Source organism: Sinocyclocheilus rhinocerous, unplaced genomic scaffold (assembly GCF_001515625.1).
Source record: "Sinocyclocheilus rhinocerous isolate Xijiao unplaced genomic scaffold, SAMN03320098_v1.1 scaffold887, whole genome shotgun sequence".
In the NCBI taxonomy this organism is placed as follows: domain Eukaryota; kingdom Metazoa; phylum Chordata; class Actinopteri; order Cypriniformes; family Cyprinidae; genus Sinocyclocheilus; species Sinocyclocheilus rhinocerous.
Genome location: NW_015634028.1, coordinates 836,053 through 855,824, shown reverse-complemented (window position 1 = coordinate 855,824; position 19,772 = coordinate 836,053). Strand labels below are relative to the sequence as shown.

The window sequence follows — 19,772 nt, the reverse complement described above, 5'->3', positions numbered from 1 at the left end:
ATTAGTTCATTCTGTTCACCTGTGTCCTGTTAATTAGTCATTAGTCCCTTTCTTGTGTATGTATAAATACTCCGCGTTCTGTTCTTTCAGTTGCCGGTTATTAACATTGGTTATGCTTTGCTTTGCTGTTCTGGTCTGTTCCTGGATTTCTTGTTTGTCCTCCTGTGGATTTATGATTAAAGACTGTTTTGGATTACCCTTGCATCATGTGCTTCATCTTAGCAGAGCTACCGTTACAAAAAGACAGTAAACTATCTAAATATCCTTAAAACAAGATACATTGTTTTCAGAGAATATCTGTTGAATTAAAGTTATCGCACCTCAGTGGCAGTTTCTTGTTTTTACATAAGATCTACATTTGGTTATTACTACATTTTGTTGTTATGCTTTACGTATGCTTGCTACATTGCTGTAGCACCTCTTTTCACCCTCTGTCTGAAACGCTCTGTTTTAGTTCCTGTCTCTTTAAATTGTGCCTTTCAGCTCCTGAGGCTTCATGAGGAGCTGCAAATAGTATTATAAATATGGTAACTATGATGTTGTTATTGTAAGTCCATTATTTTTATTTATTTATTTATTTTTACAATAAAAAAGCTTAATTGGTGCCCGTTATTATATTATCATGAACATATTATCCAATGCGGTACAACAAATAAACTTAATTCAACATATTCTCTAAAGACTTCTTATCTTTTTTTTTTTTTTGCTTAATCTACAGCATAGATTATTTTATAACCCTAACACTGACCATTGACTCTGATCTTTGTAGACCACCCATTCAAGATAAACCTGAAGCCCATCATGGTGATGCTTTACCTTCCACAATGATCTCCACGGTAACCTGGCGGCTCCCAGCATCATTGACCGCCTCACATGTGTAACATCCTCCATCCTCATCCTGGACTTCCTGGACTGCCAGACTAAAGGTCCCACGAGCACTTTGTTCCATAGAATAATGATCTCCTGCTACCAGTAGCTTCCCATTCCTAAACCAGCAAACCTGGGGCTCTGGAAAACCACGTACCTGACAGAGATCACATAGAAAGAAAGGCATGAACATGACATGGGGGTGAGTAAATTATCAGGAAATCTTTATTGTGGAATAAAAAGATATAAAGGGTATATTCAGAATAAAAAGACGTGCATTTGTGGTTAAAAAGCATATAAATGTTTTTTTTTTTTTTTAAATGACAGATCGTTTCGCAAGATAAGACCCTTATTCCTCGGCTGGGATCATGTCGAGCCCTTTGAAGCTGCATTGAAACTACAATCTGGACCTTCAACCCGTTGGCCTCCATTTAAGTCCATTATATGGAGAAAAATATAATATTGTAATATTTTCCTCAAAAACCTTAATTTCTTTGCGACTGAAGACAGAAAGACATGAACATCTTGGATGACATGGGGGTGAATAAATTATCAGGAAATTTTTACTCTGGAAGTAAACTAATCCTTTAAGAGATAAAGACTCCAAAAAAATATCAGATTAGTAGAAACATGCATACAGGTAACTATGTCTTTCTCTGCATACAACCACATAAACTCAGTAATTAGATGAGCAGTAATTAGTCAACATGACTGTCCAAGCAAACGAGTGAGCATTCTTGTGTCTGACCAAAGGAAGCTACTGGGTGTGTAAAGCAAGCCAATACCGTTCCATAATTAAAAGGTTCAGTGAGACAAATATGAAAAGCATTCTGGACATGCTTAAAAACCAGTGAACAGAAACGGGAACAACCTTCATTATTAGTTACTCAGTAACTGATTATCAGCATTGCCCTGCTTATAGACCAAACAGCAGAGAGTTCTCTTAATTATTTCCTGAGAGCGCTGTGTGTGTGTGTGTGTGTGTGTGTGTGAGTGATGTGTGATGAACAAGAAAAACTTCATACCAATTTGCAGCACCTCTCTTTCTGTCATAAAGCTTTCATGATTATAATAAGTGCAAAAATGAACCATTGTAGGATTTCTACAATGGACTGTTGGATATTGTACTGTGGTAATAAGTGCCCAATCCAGCTCCTGGAGGGCCAAAGTCTTTCAGAGTTTAGCTCCAGCCTGCTACAACACATCATGGAGTTTTGTTGTAATCCAAGGCTGCATCTGAAAGCTTAGGCAGCTGATTTGTTGCCTTGCTGCCCTATCAGGCAATGACAGACAGTGTTTACATCTGAAGGTGCCTCCCTAAACTCGGACAGGCTTCTGAGGCAGTATAATGGTCTAATACTAAATGGGGAGACTGTTGGTGATAACTAAATTATTATTAAATTACTACAGCTCTAATTTCTTTCTCGAAATTAAATCAAAAGTTAGTTAAAAGCATACATTACACACAAAATGTCCACCGAGTGCAACTTTCAGATTCCATTTTATTTCTTAGCTCAAGTCACAGACTCAAATGCACAGGATAGTGGGATATTATCGACAGTGAAGGAAAGCCGACATCTATGCTGCCTTTGAAATGTGATCAGATGAAGGTATCTCTGTAGACAGGAAGTGTCACCATCATTAGATTCGTATGTGCCTTGTTGCCTTCATTTTTCTGCATTCAGATGGGCCTGGATGTTTGCTGTAATCCAAAAGATGCAACACGCTGGCCCTCCAAAAGCATAATTGGGCACCTTAGAATTGGGTAATACGGTAGCACTTTATTTTACAGTCCTGTTCCACATGCACATAATATGTACTTATTATAGTGATTACAATAACTGGTTAATAACTTGGTACTAACTCTGAACCTACCCCAAAACTTAACTGTAGCCCATGCAGTTACCTTATATTACCCGATACTTTCTTAGATAAGTACACTGTAAGGGCATGTCTGTATGGTAAAAATAATGCAACCGTATATATATTACTCAGTGGCGAAGATGTTCTGAGAAGATGATCTTTTGATTCCAGAAAAGATGTAATTTGTCCTTTAGGATAACATTTACATAATTTATGAAAAACTTTGCTTAGCAAAATTAGCACTGAACTTGCCTTAGCATGCACCACCACTAATCATGCATTATTTTCATTCATCCTGAGAAGTCTTTGTCTTTTACAGCATTGAAATGTCTATCCGTTATAGATCAGCATGATGAAAAGAGCACCTGATCCGTCTATAAAAGAATGAACACAAATGCCTGAGTCATTATGGGAGCGGTACAACTGTGCTTCTTGTGAAGTGCTCCAGAACTCAGACTCTCTCCTGTTCACTTCATTGATCTCTTTCTGTTTGTTTTCTCTTGGCTCTATCAACCATTACAAATCTGTGTGCTGACCCTGTCTAATAAGGACACCGTTTGGATAATCCCTCTCCATTCAGCCTCTCTTTTACCAATGTTGGCATGTATCATTTCCACAGATCTCAGTGAAATTGTTTAACATTGTGCACTGGTAGGAGACCAGAATAAAATCATGAAACACAATCTTCCTCTCTGTCTGTAAATCAGCAGTACCGCACATCTACTTCACAGGCAAAAACACAATTCAGAGGAAACTGCTAACTACTGCAAGCTGCAATGGATTTCAGATTGAATATACAAATGTATACGGTTCGATGGCTTAGACAACAGATTGATTCCAGATGCCCTTCCAAAATTCCAATGCTAAAAAAAACTTTAGAAGAAAAACTTTACCATACAGCAAGTGTTTCTAGGAGCACGTCAAGACTGGCCTCTCTTCCTTTCAGTCAAAAGTTACATCTCGGTGACAGGTCCACTTTAGTGCAGATTTGCCCAAAAATAGCAATATTAGCTGTGAAATATCTATTAAATCAGAGTAGCGCTGGTATTTCCTCTATGTCGGCTGCTGCTTTTTCTTGTGTACACTCTCTCAGTTTGAAGTCTTTACTCTGAGACTTGTGGTCAGGAGCTCTAACTCAAAAATCCAGCAGGACTCACATCCGATGCTGAGGGGAAGAAAAACACAGGTTTTTTTTTTTTTTGCACAGAAACTTTGCTTTTTTTGTTTGTTTTCTCTCACACAATTCATACTAACATCACAAGTAGGGCACAAGTCTTCAGTTAGGCCAGACACAAAGAGGATACTATTGCATTCACAGTGTATTCACATATGAAGCGAATTCTCATTGTGATTTTTATGAAGAAAATGTGAGTGGTGTTTGCACAAACTAAACTCACAGCCAATTGATCTGGAGTGTGTTTCCGCTGCTTAAGTACCAAGTATGACGCATCGTTGGAGAAATTAACTAGCTATGACTGTTTCCTGAAACCATAGTAAATTTGTCACACATTCGTGGCTTGAATCATGTTGGTTCAACAATAGAACTTGTCTCCAATGATGTTAAAGCAGGTGGTGGAGTAATATTTTTTGAATTAATCAGTCTGAGATTTAATTAAAGTCAGATTATTGCTGTGAATAATGAACATGAAATCTGAGGACTACTTTGCTATTTCTGTTCTCTGTTGTTTTGGTTTATTTCCATGTATGACTTCATGTATGATATTATGATATGATTTATGATTTCATTGTGAGATCCCTCTTAAGTTATTCATTGGGATTTCCCAGGGACTTATATGCACTCATATGCAAAAACTAAAAGATGTAAAATAAAATTTGCATATATATGGAACGAAAGATACAGATTGTACACGTTAGCTTGCTAAATTTGCTTTGCCTGATCTATTTAAAACCACATGTCATACTAATTAGAAACTATACTTCCAACAACAACTTTGTCACGCTGTTTGCAAATACAGAACTGTTGGACTATATTGGTAATACAGGAAACATAACCCTGGGTGGTTGGTATAGGCGCTACTATGTGGTTGCTAGTGTGTTTCCAGGGTAAAAGCAACAATGTAACTCAATGCTTATGCAACACAGTACAATGCACATTGAAGGAATTAACTAGCTCACAACTATTTCCTGAATCCATAGTAGCTTTGTTGCACATCCATCATTTGAACCATGTTGGTTGTTAATGACGTCATGCAAGTGGTTGTTATAGTTAATTTATGTCTGGTAGAACAGTGCAGGAAGAGTTACATGCTGAAGTTGATTAATTAGGGTTAGGGGTGGGTTAAAATAATGAACCCCAAGTATAACAGTTATGCTCATACTGTATTATAGCTATGAGCAAACCTCAGCAAACACTATTAAATACACCCTCAGTACATACAAGAATATGTACAGAGGCTAGTGCATTGATAGTAATACATTGTGACTTAAGTGTTCAAATACTTTTTCTGGGAACACTGTATGTGTACATGCAAACACAACAGCAACAGATTAAGACAAGACCACATACTCAACAAAACCCACGCATCTTTTAAAGAGCCCTTTAAAGTGCTGCCCAGAACTGAACATCAGACAGCTCAGACATGCTCAGAGGCCACTCACAAGATCATCTAGAAGCCAAACCGAGACACAATGCAGAGAACGTCCAGCTGGGTTTTTTTTTTTTTTTTAATGTTTGTCTTTGCATGCTTTTTATGGGATATAATTTGTTTTTCAATGACAGCCACTTCTTGTTGTTTGTAATCTAAACATGATGACAACTGCTCAACCAAAACAATGTTGATGAATTCTGGAGTCAGGAGATGTGGATGTTCCATGCAGAGTTCGGAGGTGCTCTGGGCTGATCTGAAGTCAGTATTGGGGATGTTCCACCTGGCTCTCATTATGGGGCCTCAGACAAATATTCACTAATGACCTGCTGTTACTAAAATACAGCCAAAATTTTACATAGCACATTCTTACATAGCTACCAACCACATATAATAAGAGAGTCACTATATGCTCAATTTAGTGTGTTCTGAGCTATCCATTTAGTAATGTACACATGCCACACACTCTGATAAACAATCCACTCACAGACTTTATGAATGAAGTGCAATCTGACTATTATGAGTAGCAACTAGACTTGCATTTACTGAACCGTTTGCCTTTTACGAGTGTTTGCAAGGCAGCAAAAGAATAGTTTTAGGCATCCTTTCTTTTAGTTTTAGGCAACATTTCTGCAAAATGATATCACATTGCTCGTTGGACATTTCGCAACAATCATGAATTGCCCACATGAAGGTGAATCTGAAAACGTTTTATTACGTTGGTTGTTGTACCTATCATGGCAGTTCAGAAAATAAATGTCTGGTAAGTGGCGCTAAATGGTTAATGCTTTGTTGTGTTTGCAAATATCGTATCACTTACACCAAATCCTACACTTAACTAGGGATGCACCGATACTGGTCTCCTGTACTCGTACTCGTACTCGTTAAAATGCCCCGATACCAAACGCCGATACCACACAGCATGTGATAAGCGCCATATTCAAACAAAGAAACACCGACAACAGAACAACAGACAGCAGAAAGGAGTTAAGGATGTCTACTATGAAGTATATGTATGCAATGAATATAATGTTAAACATTCAGTATTAACGCCTGTATAGCTGATGTGTGCTAGCTGATAAAGCACGCTGAGTGGATTGAGCGCGCGGCGGCGCAGATGTGCGAGCTTGTCGAGTGAATATATCTTTCTCACAGACATCACTGGAAAGTTTGTAGTTCGGTCAGATATGTCAAAAACAAGTAAGTAAAACAACTGAGTGGATTGCGCGCGCGGCGGCGCAGATGCGCGAGGTTTGTCAAGTAATATATCTTTCTAAATAGACATCACTGGAAAGTTTGTAGTTCGGTCGGATATGTCAAAAACAAGTAAGTAAAACAATGCACAAGTTACTTAACGGTAGGGAGAGAGAGAGAGAGAGAGCACAATTCTGTTGTGTGATCTTTGATGGTCACTCACTTAGCACACGCATCATTTTTGGATTAAAACTAAATCGTAAAAATAAGACCATTTATAGGGGCATTCACTATAAACGTCATTTATTTTTAACCTTAGGCATACACGACTTTCTGGCGAAAGTGAATCTAGCAGCCTGTGTGAAATGCGCTAGACTACTATTCTGCATCAGTATCGGAAGGCAGTGATAACAGTTCATTAGGGAAAAAAGGTGAAACAAACACAGCAAGGAGTCAGATGTCATGGGTGCAGATGGCAGGAGTGTTCCTCGGTAGCGCAGGGACTGCAATGGATAGACCAACCTCCGAAATAAGTCCAAGAGATGATCCAGAACTGAGACGGCAAAGTTAATCCAGACAGAAATGGGAACACAGAGAACACAGAAAAACATGACATGAGAACTAGAGATGCATCAATTGCAATTTTCTTGGCCGATTCAGATTTTTCATTAGTGTGCTGTGCCGCTGGTAACAAAACGGATCGGCTCGAAATCGGAAAGAAGTGAGACTGACCAACCGATCACCGATCCGGGCCGATCATGAGGAAAATCGGCCGATTCCGATCCCTGGCCGATCGATCGGGGCATCTCTAATAAGAACCAAAACGATCTGACAAAGACTGAGCAGACACAGCAACACTAAATAGGGGAGTTGACGAGTCACAGCTGGTGCCAATCAGTTCATCAGCGGCAGACGCGCACAGCAGACAGACAGACTAGCCAGTGAACTTGCGAACTGTGACAGTACCCCTCCTCCTAGGAGCGCCTCCTGGTGCTACCAGGAGAACTTACCTGTCGATTGTAAACATCAATAAAGGAGTGATCCAAAACCGATCACCGATCCGGGCCGATCATGAGGAAAATCGGCCGATTCCGATCCCTGGCCGATCGATCGGTGCATCTCTAATGAGAACCAAAACGATCTGACAAAGACTGAGCAGACACAGCAACACTAAATAGGGGAGCTGATGAGTCACAGCTGGTGCCAATCAGTTCATCAGCGGCAGACGCGCACAGCAGACAGACAGACTAGCCAGTGAACTTGCGAACTGTGACAGTACCCCTCCTCCTAGGAGCGCCTCCTGGTGCTACCAGGAGAACTTACCTGTCGATTGTAAACATCAATAAAGGAGTGATCCAATATGTTCCTTGCAGGAACCCCAACTTCCCTCCTCTGGACCGCAACCTTCCCAGTCCACCAGGTACTGGAAACCGCATCCCCTCCATCTGGAGTCCAGTATATATTTGACCAAATAGGCAGGTTCCCCATCTATGAGACGGGGGCGGGACTAGGGCAGACGGATAAATAGTTGAATGAAAAACGGGTTTTAATTTGGAGACATGGAAGACGGGATGAATTCTCCTGTACACTGGAGGGAGTTTGAGGCGGACTGCCACTGGACTAAGGATCTTAGTGACAGTGAAGGGGCCGATAAATTTAGGAGCTAATTTGTTACATATGGAGCAGAGAGGAATGTTCTTAGAAGAAAGCCAAACTTTTTGACCAACAACGTAGACAGGAGGCTTTGATCGATTGCAATCGGCGCCACGACACCTCTGGATGAAGGTGTGAACAGAGGGGACCGTGACTTCAGATTCCAGACTCTGAAAAATGGGTGTCTGGTAACTTAAACTACACTCAAATGGAGAGAGGCCCATGGACGACATTGGTAACGAGTTATGTGCGTACTGAAACTATGAGAGTTGCTGACTCCAAGAGGTTGGATTCTGGGACATCAAACATCGCAACACCCACTTCAAGTCTTGGTTAGCTCGTTCCGTTTGGCCATTGCCGAGGATAAAACCCAGAAGAAAGACTGACACACCCCCAGCAATCGACAAAATTCTTTCAAAAAAATTGGAAACAAATTGGGGTCCCCTGTCAGAGACCACATCTGTCGGGAGGCCATGAATGTGAAAAACGTGATCAATGACAGTAACTGCTGTCTCCTTGGCAGAGGGGAATTTGGGCAGGGGAATACAATGGGCCACCTTAGAGAACCAGTCCACCACGGTCAAAACAACCGTGTTGCCCTGAGAAGGCAGTAGGGCGGTGACAAAATTGAACACAATGTGGGACCAGGGTCTTGAAGGCACAGACAGCGGTTGAAGAAATCCCCCCGGGGGTCGATTGGAAGACTTACAACTAGCACAGACAGAACAAGCCAAAACAAAACTTTGAATGTCACAAGCCATAGATTGCCACCAGAACTGCTGCTTAACCAGAAAAATGGTATGATTAACCATTGGATAGCAACCTTTTGAACTAAAGGTTTATGCTTAAATATGTTTACATTTTTTTTTTCTAAACTAGAAATTAAATTGTTGAAATGAGTTGGAGCAGCATACATGTGAACTCCTTCAATACTGTTTAAAAGGTATCCTGGACTGCAACTCATGAAACTGGTTTACATGCACTTCTTAAAGAAGCCTAATGATATGAGTCCATATTTTATATTTACCTTTTTTCTTTTCTTTTTGGAACAACCTTTGCACCAGAAGTGAGTCTGTTATTAAGACTTATTAAGCATTATTACATCATTATGCCCAACAGTGTGTAGTTGGTTAGGCAAAAATCTGGTAATATGAATGAAGTGTGTGCCATTTCATGCAAAAGTTTGCTTTTGATAATGCTATGTGTAGTTTCGGTTGCAGTGCTTCATTTTGCAGGATATATGAGGTATTTTGCAGTTTGGGTGTGTGGTTTTGTGAATTGTGTTAAGTTTTTTGATAAAACCAGACTAGTTTGAAAAATTGTGTGTTAGCAATTGGAAAAAACTGTAAGCCTTATATCAGAAACATACTCCAAGTAATATAAATGCAAACACTTCTAGTTTGTAGATTTCTGTTTTAGACCAAATACTGTAATGGAGTAATAGCAGTTTGAAAGAAATCTGACAATTCATTAATTTTTTTTTAGTAACTCCTAGTAACTAACTCCATAATAACACTCTGTTGCGCACTTGAGTATTGATTTGATAGCTAATCATTCATGTCTATGCTTGCATACTTGCTTAAAGTATGTTTCTGCCCTTAAAATTGTGTCTAGGTGGACTTCCGGAATAGCAATGAAGGAGTGAGCAGCTAGAGAACGGGGGCTCCCGATCCATCCTTTAATTTTCAAATTTATACGACATATAAGATCAACAATCACATTAATAGTTACTTAAGACATTGCAGATTGAACTATGAGCAACTCAAAACAGAAACAAGCTCACTCTTCAGCAGCTCCGCTGACCACGAGATCAACCGCTAGCATAGCGGGTAAATTAGCAGCCATGGCTACCTCATCTAATGCAGAGAAACAATCCGCGACTTTTGAACCTGTCTCCATGGACCAATTAGTTTCTGAACTAACAAAACAAAGAAATAGTATCAGAGAAGACATTTGTGGTTTGATTCAAGAATTTATTGGTCCTTTGCAAAGTTCGATAGATGCATTACGAGAAACGGTGGATGACTTTCAAGGCCGTTTGGTGTCGATGGAATCCCGAGTCGGGGAAAACTTTGAAAAGCTGATAGCGGCAGAAAAAGTTATCAAAACTCTGCAAACCCAAAACTCGTCTCTGCTTGACCGCATCGAAGACCTGGAAAACAGATCCCGCAGATCCAACTTGAGGATTGTTAATATTCCAGAAGGGAGTGAAAATAATCAAGATCCCGTTAAGTTCATTTCCGAAATGCTGAAGGAGGTGACGGGCACAGAAGTCTTCGATGACTTTCAAGGCCGTTTGGTGTCGATGGAATCCCGAGTCGGGGAAAACTTTGAAAAGCTGATAGCGGCAGAAAAAGTTATCAAAACTCTGCAAACCCAAAACTCGTCCCTGCTTGACCGCATCGAAGACCTGGAAAACAGATCCCGCAGATCCAACTTGAGGATTGTTAATATTCCAGAAGGGAGTGAAAATAATCAAGATCCCATTAAGTTTGTTTCCGAAATGCTGAAGGAAGTGACGGGCACAGAAGTCTTCAACGAACCACCAATACTGGAGAGAGCTCACGATCCCCCGGTCAAAAACCGACAGATGGCCGTAAACCGCGTCCATTTGTGGTTTGCTTTCACCGGTTCCAAGACAAAGATCGGCTACTCCGATGGTCTTTGTACAACGGCATAAAACAATCACTTTACCAAAAAGGAATACGATTCCAGCTGCTTTACCCAGCTCGCTTGAGAGTGAAATTCGAAGAACAAACTTTCATATTCAATTCACCTGAGGAGGCGAAACAGTTCTACGACCAACGTGTCAATGCCTAAGGACAACCAGAATATCTAAATTTATCTTTAAGTTGAGAACATTACCCGCTATCTACGAGGATGACTTGTAAAAGATATAGGTATCTTCAAGGCATTCATTTTATTTAATTATTGCGTCAAATATTAATGTTCTTCTTTATCAGAAAAATATTTGTTTTGGGGTGGAAAAAAAAACTGAAAATTTAATGACTGTGGATTGATACTCCAAGGAGTAAAAAAGTAAACTTCTGTAAAAAGTTATGGATGTAGAAAATGTTATAGTGGATTGGGATACCCCCGTTGATAGAAACGGTTCTGAGTAATTTGAGAGATTACTGGGGGTACGTGTATGGGGACCTGCCATTTGTCTCCGTTCTTGAGACAACTATAGGAAGGGGTCAATGTTTCTTGTGCTTGACTGGAAGGGATGGGAGAGAGGGTGGGCATTGTGTTGTCTTTTTTTTTATACCACGTGCACTTGCACATGTGGAATGGTCTTACTTTTATTAATCTATTCTTATAAAAGTATTGATTGATGTGTGATATGTTCAAGAAAGAAGGAGGGTCTTCCATTCGTTTTATTACCTGGAACGTTAAGGGTATGAATGGACCAAATAAACGAGCGCGTATTTTCGCTCATCTCAAAAAAATGAAAACGGATATAGCAATTTTTATCCCAAAAGCCTTTTTTCGTACATTAAATGAGCTTATAACATCATTTTTATGGAAAGGGAAGAACCCAAGAATGCAAGGAGGTTTAGCTTTACCTAATTTTATGGGATATTACTGGGCAGCAAATCTTCAAAAAGTCAACTGTTGGTATAATTTCCCAGAGACAGAGTTGTGTACGGCAGAAGCAGATACCTGTATTTCTACATCACTTCCCGCCTTACTAACAATGAAACTACCCTTCTCCCCTTATCAGTATACATCAAACCCAGTTGTAAGTTCAACACTTAAAATATGGTCTCAATTTAGACAAACGTACAAACTTAAGGACTTCTCCATGTTAAGCCCTCTCAGTAACAACCCTCTATTCCCCGCTGGTAAAATAGACTACACATACGTACAATGGCAGAGTATTGGATTGGCTAAATGCAGTGATTTTTACATTGATAACACTTTCGCTAGTTTCAATGACCTTCTACAGAAATTTCAGCTGGCACAGTCTAACCTGTTCCGTTATTTTCAAGTCCGACATTTTATTCAATCTCAAAGGTCCACCTTTCCTTACCTACCCCCTACCTCACTAATGGATAAAATTTTACAGATTCCTGTAACCCCCAAAGGTCAAATTTCTGCATTATACAATATAATTGTGTCTGCAAGTAATACTTCAATTGAAAAAATGAAAGAAAAGTGGACCAAAGATATAGACTCTGTAATGATTGATAAAATATGGGATGATGCTCTAAAAAGAGTAAATGGATCAACCACCTGTGCACGCCTTAGTCTTATACAATTTAAGATACTTCACCGTACATATTACACTAAATCTAGACTTTCAAAAATGTATCCAAACGTTGATGACAGATGTGATCGATGTAAAAGTGATAAAGCTGATCTTATTCATAAGTTTTGGTCCTGCCAAAAGCTGAAAAATTATTGGACATTTGTATTTAAAATACCAAATGAAGCCTTTAACTTGAATATAACACCCTGTGTTGAAATTGCTATTGTTGGAGTGCCAGAACATGGAATACCTCTGACTAACAATATGGAACATGTTTTTGCTTTTGCTTCATTATTAGCAAGAAGGAGAATATTGTTGGAATGGAAATCAAAAAATCCACCAAAAACTTCAATGTGGATTTGTGATTTGATATTATATTTAAAATTTCATTATTAGTTATATATATATATATATATATATATATATCAACATATTTTGGTGAACAAATATTTTGTACTGAGAAATTAGAAACAACATGCATTAGGACTGCTGTAATGGAAGTGGACAGAATTGCTCCAAAGTCCAAAGCAAGAAAGAGGAAAAGCAGTAAATATGTGGAAGTAAAAGTCTACCACATCTGTTTCCAATAAGCTCCTGTTCAGTCCCAATTTTCAGAAAGTCAGTGTCTCACTGCCTCTCACAGAGTGAGAGAGAGAGAGATCATAATTACTATCGCTAATAGTGACAAACCAAACTTTAGCAAGTGCCTCTTCGCATGCGTTTATACTAAAGGCGTGAAGAAAGGCCATCTGACTTTAAAATACTTGGTTATGTCATGCTTGCTTATATATCTACACAGAAAGACCATTTGAGTGATCCCCCCTTCTTTTTTTATTTTTATTCTTTTTTTTTTTGTGAACACATTTACTTTTTTTAACAAAATTGACTTTGAAAACTTTAGCAAGTGCCTCTTCGCATGCGTTTATACTAAAGGCGTGAATGATCCTCAAATCGTGGACCATTTTGAGCAGAGGTGAGCTGTTTTAAGCAATTACATATATGATTAATGCATGCTGGATTATAAAAATCCAGAAAATCTAGTATTATAAGGAGAGAGCCGAGCCATATCTAAAGACACAGACATGTGGGAGTGTGCTCTTCTCACTTGGGTCGGCACCTTAGCAACAAAAGTTACAAAATTAACAAAACCAAACCTGTTTCTTTATAATAGACACCACTCCCAAATGCTTACAGCATAATGACTGATATTGTGTCACGTATATTACCTCTGAAAATCCTCTCAGCGGCCACTTGAGGTCCCCCTGTGTATTAAATCCTGGACTACATTTCCTAGAACCCACATACCTGGACTGATTGCACTCAGATCTGTTCTGCGTTTCACAGACAACTTAAGCACTGAGTACGCTAGGCTCAGTGCGAAGTCTTGGGTGAGCATGATTTCACCAAGTACAACATGTACCTGGATCAACATCCTTGTTGATCCTGGACCAACATTTCAATCAACCAATCAGAATTGAGATATAACGTTTCAGGAAATATCTGTTTTAGGCTTACAATCAGGGTTAGGTGCTTCTACACCCTTGTTAATCAGATATCATTTCCCTCTGATTTTAGGAATAAATTATGGGTAGGGTTAGGTTTCGGCGTAGGGATTGGGCTAAATCTATATTTTTGGACAATAATGTTGATCCAAGATCATCAAAAGATGTTGATCCAGGAACATGTCTTACTTGGCAAAATCACGGCGACCGAAGTCTTGTATTGCCATAATCTAGTTTTCTACTGTCTTGCCTGGTCTTGACTCTGTTTGGACTATTGTTATCTTGATTCTTGCTGCCTGCCCGTTTGACTACAGCCTGGTTTGTTTGGATTATTTGTACTGTCTGTTTGCTGCCTGTCCTGATTTCAAGCCTGTTATGACCACAATTACTGTTCTGCCTATGTTGCTGTTGTTACTCTGGATATTACGACCCACGCTGTTTGTACACTGTCTCTGCTATTGTTAAATATACCGCAAATGGATCTTAACCCCAGCTCCTCTGAGTCACTGTCACATATTTTTTGTCTTCAGATGTTTCTTCGATACAATATAGATGAAATTACCACGGACACTTCCAGTCTTCCAAAACTAAAATAAGGCCTAAAGCCTAAAGTATGATATATCGATGCCACTGTAGCTCTTTTGAACCATAAGAAATGAGCTATGTGCTTCTCCGTTCCTGAGAGAGAGAGAGAAGTGTCTGACAGATTTATTGTGGATTGTGATTAGATTGCTGCTGAACTGGATCTTGCTGAGGGCCTATGAAGAGTTTTAGAGCATGTCTTGCTGTACACTATAATAGTAATAATGTAGTTTCTGATGGTTTTGTCCGTGTGTGTGTGTGTGTGTGTGTGTGTGTGTGTGTGTGTGGTCAGCGATCTTAGACAACATGGCCACAGGTTGCCCACAATCGGTTTATGTACTGCTGATGCATCTTGTAAAATGTCAAAAGCACATGCTACAATCAGATTTGTATCTTGATTATTATAGTATAATCAATTTTAGATTAACCCGCCTTTAAGTAAATAATAAAAATACACAGACCTTGGTCAATCACTTGACCTGTCAGTCAGAGACTCATTTCCTGTTTAATAGGGCGGTTCTCAGACAGATAAACAGCAGTCTAAAATCCTGACTCTTAAGAGTCTTGGTCACTGTGTTAGATCACTCAATGAATCTTCATGTGTGTTTTGAAGACTAACCAAAGTCGTATGGGTTTGGAACAACATCAGGATGAGTAAATGATGACAGAATTTTCTTTTCTTTTTTTTTCTATCCCTTTAACTAAACAATTTTAACCAACCCCCCTATCTGTCAAATCCTGCAGTGAAACCGCACTCAACCAAGCATTCTAACCAGGACCTCGCCCCTCCCCACCCCCCAACCATTCAAATTTCTGTAGGCGGGAATTATTTTTAATGATATTCTAATGGGCAATATTCCCGGAAACCAACGCTGTAGTCCAAACGAGCCGTTCATTGTAGTTCTTGAAAAGGGATTTTTTAAAAACAAAATATCTCCCTTTGGAGTGGACTTTGAGATTTGTAACTTTCTAGATCTTTTTTATGCCCAAACATGCACACTACACACTGACTAAAATTTAAAAAAGTGAAAAAGCATAATAGGACCCCTTTAAGCTACTGCAGGATTAAATGAAAAGTTGACTCCAGTCAACAGTTGAAACCAAATTAAGAAAGTGCAGTGCATGAAAGTTCATTTTAAAAATAAAGCTGGATTCTTTGTGTTGTTTTCAGGTGATGTTCTCAGCCTAGGAATGTTAGCTAAGAGCAAAAACAGACACTGTCTGTGTAATAATGGATGTGAATTCTGCCAAAGTGCTAATACATGAATATAGAGGAGATTCTGTCAGACTTTCCACTGACAGCCATAATAAATTCACCCCATCTAGCAGCTGTACCTGTGCTCAGGGCTTTCCTGTGTCTGCTAGAACACTTTACGCTTGAGGAGCAATTCTGAGTTATACTTGCAGAAAACCCTCATGCCATATGGAAACACTACAGGTAGAAAAAGTAGAAACTCAGGACTGTGTGACCTGAAATGGAATGTTTGCTATTCTGCATGTCAATAAATTACAGTACTGTATTTTACAAAGACAACTCAATTTTTATATTCTCTGATGAAAATGTGAGTGGTGTATGCCCACCCCAAACGTCCTGCCATACTGTGGGGATTTGCTAAGGTGTTTTGAGTGTTTTAAGGCTGTGACACACCAAAGAACCTGAGGCAACCAAAGCCAACTGTGGTGTTGCCTCACAATAGTTCCTCGCCTAATATAGTTTGATTAGTTGCAAATAAAAAGATCCTTCTGTGCCTTGTGCTGCTGTCAAGTGCAGCTGGGAAACTGCAGCCTTTTGGAAGTAGCCTAAACAAAACCAAATAATTATATTGTGAACAATAAACCCAAAATGCATCTGAATTCAACAGATGAAAATAATTGAAGCATACACTCTAAAAAATGCTGGGTTATTTCAATCCAATTTTGGGTCAAATATAGACTAACCCAACATTTGGGTTAAAAATTTAATGTAAAAATTTAACCCAACGGTTGGGTTAGTCCATATTTGACCCAAAGTTGGGTTGAAACAACCCAGCATTTTTAGAGTGTATAAAATGCTTCAAAAACAGACAGACTCTTAAAGGTGGGGTATGTATTTTTTCAAAAACGCTTTAGAAAACTGAGTCGGGCCGAGTACCAAAACAAACTTGTAGCCAATCAGCAGTAAGGGGCATGTCTACTCATGATGTGGAGGAGAGAGCGCTCAGTGCACAGGACGGACATTAGCCGAGCCGAGTGACAGATAGATAGAGATGGCGGATAAAATATTTTGATGTGCAATCAATGACACTTACACCCCAAATATACAAATAAGAATGTTAACCTAGGGTTTAGGGATGTACAGTGTGAAACATCATCTTATGAATATCTTGGATTACTCAGTAACTCAGTAACTTGGATTTCCCTGGTAAAGTATGAGCAGTGTGAAGCATGAAAGCAATATAACCCAGTATTCCGTTTATCCTGGGTTTAAAATGACCCAGGGTTAACTAGTTTAAGTGTGAATTCCTCTCTCTGTGTGATTTGAGATATTATTCATTTCTGTACCGCAAATAGTGCTCGAGTTCTGAAGGTTACTCCCTCAGACTGTCTCCTTCCCCCTGTCCTCAGACAGCACACACAGAGCTTTAACAGACACATATATTATTGGAGTTTCTCCTGTATTTGCCTGCTGTGTCGATCTGAGACCGCAAGGAAGTGTCCAAACGCACCTCTTCCTGTCCTCAACACACTCTGAGAGTGTAATGAAACACATATGTTTGCCTGATAAGAATCTTCAAAAGAAAAACTCATCATATAATCTTGCATAATATTTTATATTTCTCTGCTATCAGCTGAGAATGAGGGAGGAAGGCTTGACATTTCAAAAGAAGGGTCACATTTTTGAAAACTCTTAGAAAAACAGGCCATTCGTTGACTACTGCCAGCTGTCTATATGTGCAGCAGACAGCAAGGCAGCTCTCTAGGTTTTGGAACAAGAGCTAGAGTCTAAAATAGATTGTTGTTGGGAGTCTTGAATGAAATTCATTGGCAGACACAGAGTCTGCTTCATTGCACTACTGAGGATCAGTTTCTGGCTGTCTAGGATGGCTATACAGAATCTCTCTCACCTTCCCTTCAAGGCGCGCGGTACCCCCTTGGCTGACGCGGGTATTACATGGCGGGAGGGTAAAAACAGGAGGCTCTTTGCTAGGGGAACCTCGTCCCAGAGTCAGAGTCATCTTGGAGACATGAGATCCCGTAGCAAACTGAACGTCACCCATCATTCTGCAAACACAAGAACAACAGAAGAGTTTTGAGTTCCATGTTCACCTAAGTTGTTGAAATTGTGGCTGATGCAAAAATAAAATGATGTTTTTGATGTTTTTTGAACAGGCACAACAATTCAATGCATTGAATGCAAGTCAATGAATGCAATTAAAATCCATGAACTGATTGTAGTTATTATAGTCAAGTTTAATACTTTTTTTAACATGGATTATGATCCCTCCAATGAGTTTCAGGATTTTCATGAATTTCATATGACCCATCTTAATGTTCACATACAGTATTTAGAATGTCCATGCTTATGATTGAGTCTCTAGAGTGATGTACGTTTCATAATGCACTTACTGTATAGGGATCATAAGATTTTTTAAATTATTTTTTGTCAATGCATGTATTTACTGTCACACACAACCACTGTCTTTTAAAATGTTTCTATGCTTTCTCCTTGCAGCTTAATGTGAAGACTCAATAAGTGATTAATTGATTCATTAATCAATGCTCAATGGAGAAGTGTTTGGAGAAACCCATTTGAACTTCACCTCATAATCCAAGGAAACAGTTTAGCTGAACACAGACCAAGTGATATATTTGACAATATGTTATACTTTAAATGGTGTTCATAAAACTGCATCTACCCTTAAAAGGTCAAAAACTCCTTTACGAGTGAGAATTTAAGCTGATTTATGAGCATAGAGCAAAAAGTTCTGTGCTGAAACCTGTCACATTTGACCTTTGAGTCAAAATGTAACCATATGGCGTCCTAAATCCAGTGGACCAGCACCGTGACAAATTTACATATTTTACACAATCAAGCACAAGCACACTCAAATACAGGCCAAACAGCGAGTGAAAACACAGCCATTTTCTCTTTAAGAGGTCTGCAGATTGTAACACATGGGGCGACCACCTCTCAGGCTGAACACATTAGCCTGTCTTAGTGAGCGGTCAGCACAAGCTGTGCACTCCAGATTTACACAGAAGATGTTTTTACACTTGATTCATTAGGTTAATCAACATAATCAATCGACTACCACCATGAGTGACTAGCATCCGAGTTCTGAAGACTACTTTTGTACCAACCAAAACAAACTGAACTCTGATAACAAACAGACTCACATCAAATGCTCCATTGTGAACACACACTTAATCAGTCATCATGTATTAAAGGGGTCATATGATGTTGCTAAAAAGAACATTATTTGTGTATTTGGTGTAATGAAATGTGTTTATGCGGTTTAAGGTTAAAAAAACACATTATTTTCCACATACTGTACATTATTGTTTCTCCTCTATGCCCCGCCTTTCTGAAACGCGTCAATTTTTACAAAGCTCATCGGTCTGAAAAGCGAGGTGTGCTCTGATTGGCCAGCTATCCAGTGTGTTGTGATTGGCCGGATACCTCAAGCGTGTGACGGAAATGTTACGCCCCTTACCATATTGTGATGATGCCCTGTCCGGCCGGAGCGATGATTCAAAAACATGAAAACCCATTATAAACGAGGCATTTGTTGCATCCAGTGGGGACATAATTACGGATTATAATGACATTTTTAATTTTTAATACTGTCTTTTTACGCGTTGCATCGCGCCACGTAAACATAAAACCATGTCTGCATTTGTGATCGGAGAAATGACAAACAACAAGCACTACTCCACACTGCTCAAAACTCGCGTTTGAATCATCAGTGGCAAATCCTTTAAATATAAAAAAACGTACTTACAGTCTGTGAGTCAGAACAGCCGGCACTGTAGTCTACTCTACCAGGATCAGGAAACAGTCCTCCATAAAATGCGCTGCACACATCTCAATATTTGGGTTGAACTGTTCTGGAACAGTGTTGTAAATACAACTTAACCACTGATTTCTAGTCGTGTCCTCTTTTGGAAGGCCAAACAAAGTAGTTTCGCTTTCACAACGAAACACACAGCGGGCTAGAGTGAGCGGAGGCCGGCTTGCTAGAGAGAGCAGAGGCTGGCTTGAGTGAGCGGTGG

The 19,772-nt window shown here is 39.4% G+C and overlaps 1 protein-coding gene across 1 annotated transcript in view; it reads right to left on the bottom strand.

The window, feature by feature from the left end:
* Window positions 1–19,772, bottom strand: part of LOC107745269 (myosin light chain kinase, smooth muscle-like) — an 82,792-nt gene that overhangs the window by 45,415 nt on the left and 17,605 nt on the right. Inside the window, exons 2-3 of the mRNA XM_016559118.1 lie at window positions 17,624–17,780; window positions 817–1,024 (exon numbers count right to left, since the gene is read on the bottom strand). Coding sequence (XP_016414604.1) covers window positions 817–1,024; window positions 17,624–17,779 — 364 coding nt within the window. The 5' untranslated portion in view covers window position 17,780. The remainder of the gene's footprint in view (window positions 1–816; window positions 1,025–17,623; window positions 17,781–19,772) is intronic.